The sequence below is a fragment of the Rosa chinensis genome, chromosome 1 (genome assembly GCF_002994745.2).
Source record: "Rosa chinensis cultivar Old Blush chromosome 1, RchiOBHm-V2, whole genome shotgun sequence".
Taxonomy (NCBI): Eukaryota; Viridiplantae; Streptophyta; class Magnoliopsida; order Rosales; family Rosaceae; genus Rosa; species Rosa chinensis.
The window spans coordinates 62,052,731-62,066,455 of record NC_037088.1 but is presented as its reverse complement, the minus strand read 5'-3'; the positions used below and the strand labels follow the sequence as shown (position 1 = coordinate 62,066,455).

The following is a 13,725-nucleotide window of genomic DNA, read 5'->3' as shown; positions in this document are numbered from 1 at the left end:
CTCATGGCAATAATATAACCAATTTATTTAAAGGATTTGACACTAGAAAAATGAATTTATTCAAGACAAGTCATTGTTAATTCATGCATGTTATTCGTGAAACAACGAACAATACTCGGACTGGTCCACCACTCTTCTTAGCTGGCCTTTGGGAAGCAAAGAGTACTCATTAATTGTGAAACCCATAATCACTTCGTAATATCTTCATAATTGTTTATCAAAACTTTTATGAAAACAGAAGTGTAACACACATTAACATCGTGTGCTTACTATGATATATGCAACCAAGGCTCATTAATTCCAAAAAGAAGCCATGGATTTTCCTTACAAACTGAGCCCGACTAAAGAAGGATAGATTTACATCCTAATCAAAAGCATTACCAGGTATTTGCATTGACTAAACAGTACGATGGATCATGGATGGCAAATCAAGAACGAGGAGCCGCCATTTGCTGCTTCTTTATCCGATCCCCATTTTTCACCATGCTGTATCAAAAGCACAAAATTCGAGTTGGTTCACACAATGATCAATTACATAGCTTTTTACTATTGTGTTCGGCTTTTTTATTGCCGCACACAGAAACCAAATAATCAGACAGAACCAGGCATATTATAAGGGGAGAATGCACTCAATATCTTTCGAAACCAAGACAACAATATAAAAAATACACCAAGCAGTCTATATGGGACTGCTGAATTCAGCTCCAAATATTTCACAGATACTTGAAGCAGTCTGGTGGCAAAGGCAAAATCATTCAATGTGACACCAAATATTAGACAGCAAATAATTTCCATTCACCTGATATCATGAGGGGTGATAAGTACCCATTGGGATCCTTGCGCCAATGCAAACTCAACAAGAGTATCAAGGCTGATTTTCCGACTTACAGCATCCTGAAGATCCAATACAATACAATTTGTAAAAGTTGTCAATATGAACTACTATTTTGCATCTTAAATAATACAACATAGATTAGTATGAATACAATCTTGGCATAAAGAATGCGCTTAAGACCATACCATAAATACATCAAACTCATCCATAGCTCTAAATGGGGCTTCAGTCATATCATGAAGAGCCAGCGCAAAGCACAATGTTGAGAAGGAGCGTTCTCCACCTGATCAAAAGTTATAATAAAAATAAGAGTTCATAGAGTTCATTTATCCTAGTTTAGAAAATAATAATAATAAATAAATAAAGGTAACAGTAGTAATAGTAACAGTAATAGGGTTTACTAATAGTAATAGTAATAAAGATGATGATGATGATGACGACGACGACATTTTGAACAAATACAGTTAAGATTTTTGTACATAAAGTACAAATATGAAAATAAACAAATAAAGAGAGAAAAAAATCCTGATTAAGACACAGAAATATCATATTGCTCCCAAGTGAAAGCATATTTAATTAACTAAATAATTATTACCAAATGCAAACAATGAAATCATTGAGCAAAATTGCTCAAATAAATTAAAAAATGGTCAAAAAAATTTCAAGAACAAAACCTGAAAGCCCTCTAGTGTCGCGAACAGTGCTGCTTGATGAATCCTGGGGCATCTTTACCTAAAAAAAGAAGTGCACAGAATTATGTCATGAAAAGAACAAGAGGATAAACAGAAGAAACACCTAGCTGTCCAGGAATCAAAGAGCAAAGGTATACAAAATTTGTGACCCAAGATACTAAGAAAAGATCGAGTGGGCACGAATGAGTATTATTACAGAATGAGTCAAGTTGCTTACCTCAATTGAAAGGGTTCTCTCCTCATAACTGACCTTAATCTTCCCACTGAACCCTTTCCTTCCCAGATGAGAATTAAATCTAATGGCAATGATTGATCATGAACAGATTAAAAATAGAAAGGTACTCTGAACTGAAACAAGAAACATGGATAAAAGTGTAAGTAGCGAGAGACAAGTGTTATTGTGAATAAAGCACATACCGCCACGTCATCTGGCGCTTTAGTAAATCTTTATTTCTCTGGAACTTTGTACTTCGCAACTTTAGGGCTTTCTGGCAAGCCTGTAAATTAACAATGAAATAAAGAAATCATACACGAGAAGGGCTGCAAAAAAAAACAAGAAGAAGAAGAAGAAGAAAGAAACTAAAATTGGGGATTCAGTATTAGTGAACATATCTAATACAAGGAAACACTTTGCACAGCCCAGACATATAAGCTACCAACAGAAAATATCTGTCCAAAATCACTGCCTTGTAATAACATTTTTATGGCAATGTCCAAGCAATAAGGCTCTTTCAAGCAAGGGTTAAACCATGAAATATTCCTTTTAACAGTCTATCCTACTAACTTCACATATTGAAAACGTTTTAATTAAGTACAACATCTCAAGTCAAGGAATTAGTCTCTGGTTAGAATTTTGAAAAGTAGATACAATTTATGTAAAACAGAGAGAAAGAAACCAGAAGCACACCTTAAGGCCTCATTTGTTCACAGATTTGAAGAATGGGAACAGTGTTCACAATGGTTGGCAAGTACAAGGTTTAAAAAAAAAAAGCTTCCTACTATGAAGCAATAATTTGTTCAAATAATATAAAAGTCGATTGCACAACAAGTTTGCTCTGCCACCGTTTAACAAAGCATTACATATTCTGGGACTTACATTCAACTTTTCTCGAAAAGCTCTGTATGTTTTCTGTTTTCTTAAAATCTTACGTTCTTTTCTCTCATATGACATTCGGAGCTCATCAATGGATTCAGTGCATCTGCAACACATACAACATAAAATCTTATATATAATGGAGATTGGTAGTTTCCAACAGATGCAATGACAAGGGGAAACATATAAATACCTCTCACTCTCTCGCTGAAGTCTCTGATTCAGCCTGGTTAATTGGGCACTGAGTTGTTCTGGAGTGCTACCATCCCAATCACCCAAAGCTGTAATTTCACTTTCAGGACAGAGGATTGAAGCCTTTCTACAGTTGTCCTGCAGTCAAATATATGGCTTGAGCAACTAGTTGATACTAAATCTTTCATATAAAAGTATACCAAGTTCTCAAGAAGTCAGGGACACAGCTCAAACATCCATCATAAAAGAAACGGCAGTAAAATCAGCATTTAGGCAATAAAGCATATTATCTTGCAAAATAAGGTGCCTTAAAATTTATAAATGTAAAGAAAAATGCAGGAGCAAATAGTCAATATCCAGAGACAGAAAGTCCGGAATTCAAGCAGCATGGCACAGGTAAAATTTATATGCTTACTAATTTTGAATGTTTTCAATGCAAGCAAACAAGAAAACTTGATAACTTATCTAAGAACTTGTTTTTAACACAAGAGGTAGAATTTTTACATAGAAATCTGTTATCATGAAGCTTTCTAATGGGCCAACATTTTAGAGAGAAAAAGTTTGAAATACATATTCCACATCAAACTTTCAGTCTCCATAAAACCTTCTTGATGAACTCGGTGCAATTATGCATGTGTCAACAATATGATGCAAATTATACCTCGCGGTGATGCTCAAGCTCTTTATATTGTTTTTCAGCGTCATTGATTTCATGAAGGACCTTGGTCTTCATTAGACCTTCATAATGAAGCTTCTCCTGAGATAAACATCCAATTTTAGTTGCTAAATACAAGAACATAAGATACAGGAAAGCACTAAGAACATGTTTGTATGTATAAGTTTCGGGAAAGAGGGCCAGACCGTTTGCGCAGAACCTAGTTTTGTTTCTATCTCCATCAAATCTCTCTCTGCTTTCTCAAAGGCATCAATGTCTCCTTTTGCTGACTCTATTTGTTTTTCGGACACAAAGGGCAACTAAGATGGGAAGAAAGTACTAGGGAACCAAATACTTAAAAGCTGAACACAGTTATCATACCACATAGATTCTCAAATGTTACTTTAAGATCATTGGTCTTCGCCACAGCTTCACTAATTCTGACTTCAAAGGTTTTCAGCGACATTTCCCTCTCTTGAATCTCCTCTTGGACTTTCTGATGATCAACCAAAATGGGATGTCATCATAAGAAATGAAGTCAAACATACCAAAAAATATTAAGAAACAGACCAAAATGTCTTGATGAAGGTCATCAACAGTTGATGCAGGTGATGTACTGGCTTCCGCATCATATGCACTGTCTTGAATAGCTAGTCTCTTAGACGCCAAATCACGGTCAGCATTCATACGCCTCCTCTACAAAAAAAGAAAAGGAAAAAGCAACAGATGATGAACATGACAGCACCAATGAAATACTGACCAGGACAATATCAAAAGAAACTCCATGCAGCCAAATCCAATTAAACTAGGTTGCTTGGCTGAGAAGTTACCTAGATTAGCCTGTCAGTAACAGAAAACAACAAGATGGGGAAGATGATTTCATTTGGCCCAACCTCTATGCATTGACTCACTGTTTGGCACCTACTATGCTTCATCTATAATGGTATCATCAAAGATGCACTACGACAGAACTTAATATGTCCAGCCTGAATCCTCGGCTAACAAGATTTACAAGTTAAAATAGGCCCCAACAACCAATAGCCCACCCCAGCCACCTAGCGCAGCCTTAAATGCCCATTACCCACTCCACGCCCAGGCCAATGTGCGGCCAACTTTTAACGAAAAATTGTGCAATACTTAAATTCTAGATGGCAGTGTTGGTATGGTGCCAAATAAGAACAAGAGGCACTATCCCTGCAGAGATAAGTGGACAAGCATGCATTTTAAAAGCATGAACCCATAATGAAGAAAATGTAAAGCAAATAATTATTACCTTCACACTTTGGTGTTTTTCTTTGAGATTCCAAAGTTTGTCTTCTTCTTCCCTTTTTCTCGTCCTGCACTCCTCAGCTTCTTTTTGTACAGCTGATGCTGATGTTTTAAGCTCACTGATTTGATCATCATAATTAGCACAGAGACGAGCAGGTCTATCATGCCTAATGGGAGGAAGAACTGTCTGGACAGAACCACGCGAAAACCTAAAACAAGATAAAAGTGAACACTCATTGTGAGACTGTGAGAACCCGATGAAAATGGTAACACATTATATGAGAGTAATAAATCCTCGCTCCAAGTCAATTACGTTTTAACAAGCCTTAGAAAATTAGATTACAAGGTAAGAAACTGTAGTGCGTAGGTTATGATATTTAGAAAAGTTTATCAAACTCAGCCAGTTGTAAATCTGAAAATTGAATGCATAAACGAACAGGATATACATCTGTCGCTTACATCTTTCGCCCATCATAAGTGTAGACCTCCTTCAGATTGGGGATCCTCTGGTCAAAAGCAACTTCCTTCCCCTCCTCATATGTTTTAACAAGAACTTGCCTTTCAACACTTCCCTGAAAAAGTATGAATGATTGAGCAATCATGTGAAGTTCGGAAGCTCAACAATATCGATAAATCATGCAAATGAGCATAAGTAACCAGTGAGCTTACCATATCTACCAGGACATTTACCACAGTATGATTTTCAGAATGGAGAAGAGAAAGAGTAGTTGGGTGTCTTGTTTGTGGAAGCATGTGAGGTGGAATATTCAACCTACACCAGACAGTAAGAGGGAATCATAATCATAGAAAGAATCAACATGCAGTGAATGACAGAGAACTAAATCTCTACCTTGGTAATGAAAAGTCATATATGATAATCTGAAGGTGATTATAGCTTGCTTCCCTTGCACATGTTCTGAGAAGTTGAGAGTCTTTATGATTTGTTACAATGAAAGCATTGAGCAGCCTTCCTACAGCATTTTCAACAGTTCTAGCCCATTCATCTCCATTATTCAAAGTCTGCAGAAAATATTTATTACATAAAGGTCAGCACATAGCATGAGGTCCAAGCGGCATTAGGTTCTCATCCACATAATCAATAGTCAAGTGGAAAGAACTATGTCCATAAAAGATTAAAATAAAACTTTACATGGAACATCATATTAAACAGAGTCAAAAACATGAAGTAAGATGCCTGCTTTAAGGAACAGAACATATCCCGGTATCACTAGGGAGTCAGGAAGTTCATGGACATGTTTGTTCTCCTTTATGACAGAACAAATAGTTCTGATTCAAAATTATTAGTTTTGTAACAGTTTAACATAGACAGCCAAATGACATTACGAATAGAAGTTCAGTAAACTTGCAGATGTTGTAGATATCCCACACTTACCAAATGGGCACCAATTGGACCAATTGGAGGGCTTTTGAATCTCTGATGATTCCTCTCAATTATACGTAGAAGGTCCATCACTCTATCTCCACCAAAAGCTGTGACCTATTTAAACAAAACAGTTTCCTCAGAGCATTATAGATGTTTCTAGCAAGACATTAGCCAAGATCAATTGCATATGCAGTGTAGAATAGATGAGTAGAAGTTCATTGCATTTGCATATGCATATGCCCACAAAGAAAAGGCTCTGCAGTTTTCCCATGTGTCAAAGACAACAATATACAGAGCTCACCTTGTTGCTTTGATTTCTCAAAACCTCGCGGACTTTATTGGAGCATTTTTGACATTCCTTCTCTCTGCTTTGAATCTACAAGATGAGTATGCAATTATAAACAATTTCAAGAGTAAGGCAGCACTAAATCCGAGAAAACAAACTATGAATAATCACAAGTTCACAACACATTTTGTGCTTATACAATTCTTACATTTTATTAGACAATTATTTTCTTGAAGTCCCCTAAAACCACAGAATTATTTAGACAATTATTTTTTTAAACCCAAAACCCTAGCTTATTCCCAACTTTCTCAGAAAACAATTGGCATCTATCTCCCATGACAAAATCAGAAGATCATGTCCCTCAAAAGGAAGTAAAATATAAATTTTTACAGTTATGTCATCTAAAGTAAGAACTTAGGCTATAATAAAAGCATCTATCCCCATGTGTGCATATGTATGTCACTCAATTTTGATAAGGACCATATTTAAGATTATTTAAACAATTATGTAGAATTCTTTTAAATATCTCCAAGCATAACATATCTGTTTTCAAAATAGAAGAGCTTATGATTAATATCTAAAATTACTCCTGCGTCTCCAGGAGAGCTAGTGGTTGAAACGCTTCAGTTATAAGAGAAATATTTAAGTAACTATTAAGATGATTCAGGATCTACAGGATATTGGAATTTTGGAACATTTTCAGAACAGGAGATATGCATACGACACAGTACATAGCTATGACATAATAATATATTTATCAAAGCCCATTATCCACTTAAATTGAGCAAATGTGTGTGCACGTGTGGGAGCAGGAGAGGGGGGGGTTTCCGGTAACAACAAGCTGCTCTTCAGTATTTCAAGATAATTTATTTGGTTGATTTAAGGGAAACAACTTGCAGTGAACAATTTCAAGTTACTAAGTCAAGTAAAACATTCCCCACCATTTCAGTTAATTTTCCAATTTCAGTAATTGTCTTGTGTACACTTATTGATAAGGCACTGTCTTCTTCCTGCAACCTGAAATATAATAAAATGCAAATGCCATTAGGTTAAATCTTGCAAGCATTGATTTACAGGAAAGCAAAACATAACCTGATGAAATTAATGATTTCAACCTTGCAAGCATTGATTCAATAGTAGCGACCTCATTATGCAGTTCTTTCAGCTTTTCCTCCATTGCAGATTCTTCTGCCTGGAAGAGTACAAAATTAGTGGGTAAAAGCTATAAAACATTAGCCTTTGCATTCTGTGCCACTCTTATTTTGGTTCTGTTTTTTTTAAAAAAAAATATGAAACCTGCATGGCAGTTTACATTATCTATTAAATTGGTTACAATGTTAAAAAGCAATTAAAGAAGGATGTTGCCATAGTTATGAATGGACAAACTTGCCATTAATGTCATTAAAATATGGACATTAAGCTTTGGGGGTGAATAGAATCACCCTATATTAGAATTGAGTTATTATGAGGGTGAGTCCTGGGGTTCAATCACCACAAAATACATGTACAAGTAATTTAATGCGATCTGTCAAAAAAATCCTTATTTCTAGAAGACTACAAAGGTTGTAGAGTTTTATCAGTTGCTTGTACTGTATGACTAGGAAGTTTCTAATTTTGAACACTCAATTCAAGAGTTCATAGTTATTTTACGTTTTCACTGCATGGAATTGATGATGGAATAATGACTTTTTAGAGTATGAAGCAAACTGCAGCTTCAAAAAACTATCAGCCAGAATTTCCTGCAAATGTCATTACCAAATTTCTAAAATCTTCATACGATAATGATATCTCCCATCTTTAAGCACCATACCTTTGAACCCCAGGCCATTTTCCCATGATCAAAACAATTACACACCATGCTACTCTAACTTTAGCCCGAATCAAACACATAACTTTGTAATTAATGTCAAATTTGCTTGCAGTATATTGGCTAATATGGTATTGAAAATTATACTGCCTGTGATACGGTCCCCACTGTTGCTGCTCGTGAATATAGCAAACAGAACAAACCTGTGTATTTCTGGCATGCTGCTCCTCAGCATCCTGAATCTGTTGCTGAAGAGACCTAACAGAGTTTGTCAATTTCTGGATGTAGTTAGTTTTGCGGCCATATTCTTCTTCTAGCTTAAGCTTCTCTTTTGTAGCCTGAGTGGACAATATACCATCCAAAAGTACATCAAGAAACTTGAAAGAATATAATAATACAGGCATTAGCAACAAGAAGAAAAATAGATCAAACACAATAGAAAAGAAACAGGAATTAGACAGATAAACATTACTCAAAAAGACAAGCAAATATAGCAAGGTAACAGATAATAAAGTTTGTCAGTGTTTCATTATCAACCAAAAAGCAGTTATATATCAGTACAGCAGTGTCTATTTAGATGAATTACTAGTGACAAGCATTTTCAGCTGAACATGTTTTAACAAATATTAATCGATTTTGAAGTAATATCACGGTTGAAGACAACATCCGTTAGTAGTTTTGTCTAACCAAAGCTATTATACAAATGTGACGTATAATTGACTGGAGACAGTAATATTCCATCAAGGGTTATCAGAAACTGGCCAGCAATTGATTAATAGTCTCTGAAGACCAAGTCAAACACTGGCCAGTGGAGACAATTAGTGGTTCAATGAAGAAGCTGATAGTAGCACCATGATGCAAGGCTTGACTTTATTCTGGGTAAAAGTGTTACACTTCTCGCAAGTCATTTTACAATTAGTTCTCCACTGAATAGAGCTCAACAAATTTTCTAAAATTGTACAAAAATAGGGAGAGGGGGGAAGGGTAAGTTCTCTATTCCTAAAAGCTGCTTAAGACAACACATATGGAGCCTATAAGGCCATTGAGCAGAACTAGTTTGACAAACAATAATCTGTCGACTTTATAAGGAACTTTCAACATACCGATGCTAGCGACTGTCGCAATTCGTCCTTCATTCTCCTAACTTCAGCGGTCTTTTCCACCATGCTTGCAATCTCAGATTTCTTCAAGGTATAGCATTGGCTAAGTTTCTCCACTTCACCCTGTACAATAGATGAAACAATATAATTAGCAAAAAAGTCTCTTCTGGAAATTCTCTTGTTGGGTATTTCCTCAACTCCTTTCAAAAATGACTTGATTCCCTAAATCATGAGCTAATATTTATATAAGAATCCAGAGAAGATAAAATGTCCATTGGAATTGCCCAAAGATTTTATTTTCATTACCAAGTCAAATAAGTTACGGTACCAGGAAATTCATGTCTGCAAAACACACAAACAAGAGTCCATTTCTAATTGGGAATCAAATAGAAAAGTACAAAACCTAATCAATTTTGTCAACCATGTAGAAGAGAGACAGATGATAATTTTGGGTAATCATATATTTAATATTCTAAGTCATGAGATAATACTTGGCAGAATGTGAAAGAACTATTGATATGATTGCAGGAACTTGGCAACTCATAGTATGGGATTTAGACAGATGAATAATTTGTCCAAATGCATAATATCAAAGGTCATTCTTAACATGAGATACAAAAATAACCTATCGCCTAATACAAATTTCTAGCTACTCATCCACCTAAACGCACTTTGCATGAATAACTGCTTTAGAATATTCAGAAAGATATCTATAACCTGGCAAGCCAAATTCATGCCGAAATTTAGAAAGCCAAGAACTAATACTTACTCTAAACTGATCAATTTTAGCTTGACAAAGAGGTACACGATTTTTCAGCTTTCCAATTTTTGCATTCTTTTGCTGGAGTTGCCTGTCTACATCATATACCCATGACCAAGCAAGCTTCTTTTTTAGCTGCTTCGCTTGTTGAGATATTTCTTCAATGTGCTCCATGTTTTTGATCTTTTCATGTAACTCATTAAGTTCCCTTTCTATGGGTCTTATGGAGCCCTCTAATTGATCAACAACAACATTTGCCTTCTCCAACTGTTTCTCAATGTCTTGCAAAAGCTCTTCAACTTGCTGCAGAAGTGTTGCCTTGTAAAAGAACTGAGCAATCAAGCGTCAGTACAGCATACCTATTGAACTGAGCTTAGAGAAACATGTAATACATAACATCACCTTAAATTTATCTTTGTCATTCCCAGAATGCAAAAACTCTCTGCTTCTGTCTTGGCCCATTATTACACATGGATTCTCAACATCAATCTGCACAGATCAAACACAGAACCATGAACATCCATTGAAAGGACTGACATACCTAGAGTATGACCTATTGATTTATTAAACCAACGATAACCTAGAACAACCTTTTTAATCTGTCCTGCTAGTTAAAGGAAACCATTGTCCCTTAAAACTTAATAAGACTGTGTTGAATTAAGAAACTAATAGGCACCATATACATGAACAAACAGCTAGTGCAAAGCAGGGTAAGCGAGTAATAGAAAAAGAAAAAGAAAGAAAAAACATACACTAAAATGTTCAATTAGCTCCCGGAGGTCCTCCTTCCGACTAGCAACCTTTCTTCCTGTCAAAGTCCTCAGATGGGGAAGAAAATCAAATGAATACCGCAGCCTTAGCAAGGTAGCAGTACAGTGCAATAAACCACATCCAGTTACTGTTGTGTGTGTGTGTGTGTCTTTTATTTTTCTTTTCTATAGCAAAAATAACAGTATATAGTATTGTCAAAGTCAATCAAAGATCCATAAAAATACTACCCCCAGCCTGAAAAAACAGGACATAAAACTAAACCCACGAATCAAGTATCACCCATGCAAAACCAGAAACGACAACTATCTGCTCTACATTCAAAAACTTAGAAACAGCAGCTTCTCAATATAACACAACCCCAAATCAAGATAGAGAAAACCAATTTGACCTTTAATTGGTGGAGAGGTTTCCAAAATTGTAAATATATTATTAAGAGAGTAAAAACACATAACATAAGCAAGGAATGTAAACCTTGATGATCCTTCAAAACAGTGGCGTTTGAAGCTCCAGAAATCTTGCGCTCTATGATTATCACATCCCCATAAATATCAGGCTTGAAAGCATCCTCCCCTTGATTCTTCAATTCAACATGGACAACAGCGTAACTGCAATGAAGCACCAAACATAAAACTAACAAGTTGTAAAGTTCAATACCAGTTTCCAGAACCGGAGAAGCAAACACCATATCAAATAAATATCTAAGAGCATCAAATGAGGGTTCTACCTGCAACCAGTTTTTATGAAATCTTTTAATGTAGACCCTCTTTGAGTCTCCTTAGCTCGGGACCCAAATGCGACACACAGAGCCGTCAGTATTGCACTTTTACCACCTACACAAAACAGACCCAGTAACCCAATAATCAATCTGATAATAACCCTAATTTCAAAAACCCAGTTCAACAAACACTATTTACGATCAAAATTTCGAAGCTTTATGGATAAAATGGAGAAACCCAATTCAATAGAGAAAGGAGGGCTTACTCCCATTTTGACCGGTGATGAAATTGACCCAATCGCCGAGCTCGATCTGCAAGCTACTGTGGCACATGAAGTTCTCCAACCGGATTTTCTGGACGATTCCGGCTTTGGAACGGTGGCGACTGCCGGCGATTGGCTCGGCCATGGACGGGTCTGAGGACTTGGGTTCGGTTTTGGAGTAATGAAACGGCGAGTTTTGGGTTTAGTTTTGTTGAGAGAAAACCCTAGGTAGCGAAATTGCAAGTGAAATTGGGGAAAGAGGAGGAGTGGGACTGAAGGAGGGGACGTTTGGCGGGAAGAAGAAGAGGAAATATTTATCGTGGGAAGTTGGGGACTAGACGCCTTTTGTTTGCTAGTGCTTCTCTCTTTAGATAAACCCTTTTTGCTTTTTAATTGGCAATTAAGGAGAGGGTTTAGAAAAAATAAATATTAATTTTAAAAATAAATTAATAAATAAAAAGCGCTCTCGAAATATCTTTGCGATTGGTCTAAGTGGTTAGAGAATCCGGATTTAGGCTAGGATTTGATAGGAAAATTTCTTATACTATAATATGTCAATATCACATTTTTACAATCTACACTACGAAATGATAAAACTTAAGATACTAATGAAATATGGAGTACGGATCATAAAATGGCCTCTAACGAAAAGCTACGTTGTAATCTTTGCATTATGTTAAGGTTGTAGCTTTTTGAAAATAAGGTTGTAATCTTTGCTTTAAACTACTTTAATAAAATGACCTCTAACAAAAAACTACGTTATAATCTTTGCCTTATGTAAAATGTTTTTTTTTTTTTAAATCCTTCCAAAAAAAAGAAGGTTGTGTTTTAGCCTTTTAGCATGTCTTCTCAAAATGTGATTTAAGTATCTATATACCTTAATTTGGTTTCAGTGAGAACATATTCATTTATCGTGTTTAGTAAATGAAAATCTTGAAAACATAAACAAGTGACATGATGATGCATGGAAAGATAGACAAGTGACATTGACGCTCATCGACTCGTTTATACTATTTTCTCCTTTTATTTGAATCAAACCACATTCATCCGGCAAATCAACTAAAGTTACATAATATACAACATACTAGCTAGCTAGTAAGTACATTTTGTTCAGAACATTATCTCTAATACGTGTTTTTTATTTTTAATAAATACGTGTTTCTATGCACATATAGATAAACTCACCACAGATGTAGCCACTAACAAAACCACACTTGTTGGACTACAAAATTTAAAAACATATCAAATTAAATCATAACATAAATTTGTGTTGGTAGGAACACATTCTTCATATTCGAAGAATACAGAGATAGAAAAACAATCGAATTATTCTTAATTTTTGTCATTTCATTAAGTTTTTAAATTTCAATTATTTCTTTCTAATGGGACAAAATGACGACATAATTTTTATTTTTATTTTGCTGAGAAATGACGACATAATTTGGCACTCAGTGAATATGGTATATAAGCAAGGAATTGTAGTGAAGCAACGACGGAGTAACGTTGTGCATGAAGTACCAAACCGTTGGCACTCCCCATATAACGCCACGTCATCAATAAAAGCTGCGTGAAACAATTATGCCAAATGGGCATCGTGATGCCGTCAATCCCTACAACTACAATTGCTACAAATTAAAGATGATTCCGATTATATAGGCTTTGTCTACAACAGTACAACTATATTATAGAAATTTAATGTATATCTTTAATTTATTTTTAGAATTCATTCAAATGAAAACTCTTACACAATAACTTGTTGAGATATGAGACCTTCATGAACGCGTGAGAACAATGACAACTTACTTGTGCTGGGCTCTCTCAATCACTTGCATGGAGGTCGATACCAAATTAACCTAGATGTGGAAACCCTAATAGTATGGTTTTGCATGACCACTGTGGTTGT

General features: G+C 35.6%; 1 protein-coding gene across 1 annotated transcript; it reads right to left on the bottom strand.

Moving 5' to 3' along the window:
* Positions 1–190: 190 nt before the first annotated feature.
* On the bottom strand, positions 191–12,178 carry LOC112197340 (structural maintenance of chromosomes protein 6A). Its single transcript, XM_024337996.2, has 28 exons — positions 11,826–12,178; positions 11,569–11,674; positions 11,316–11,449; positions 10,826–10,881; positions 10,476–10,562; positions 10,083–10,403; positions 9,317–9,436; positions 8,417–8,551; positions 7,522–7,598; positions 7,348–7,423; positions 6,422–6,496; positions 6,130–6,234; positions 5,587–5,756; positions 5,406–5,508; positions 5,196–5,308; positions 4,741–4,945; positions 4,038–4,163; positions 3,849–3,963; positions 3,674–3,759; positions 3,474–3,569; positions 2,814–2,950; positions 2,624–2,726; positions 1,945–2,024; positions 1,745–1,823; positions 1,510–1,567; positions 1,021–1,118; positions 800–894; positions 191–486 (listed from the first exon to the last, which is right to left on the bottom strand). The coding sequence occupies exons 1-28, from the start codon at positions 11,965–11,967 to the stop codon at positions 429–431; spliced, it is 3,156 nt and encodes a 1,051-aa protein (XP_024193764.1). The 5' UTR covers positions 11,968–12,178; the 3' UTR covers positions 191–428.
* Positions 12,179–13,725: the final 1,547 nt, after the last annotated feature.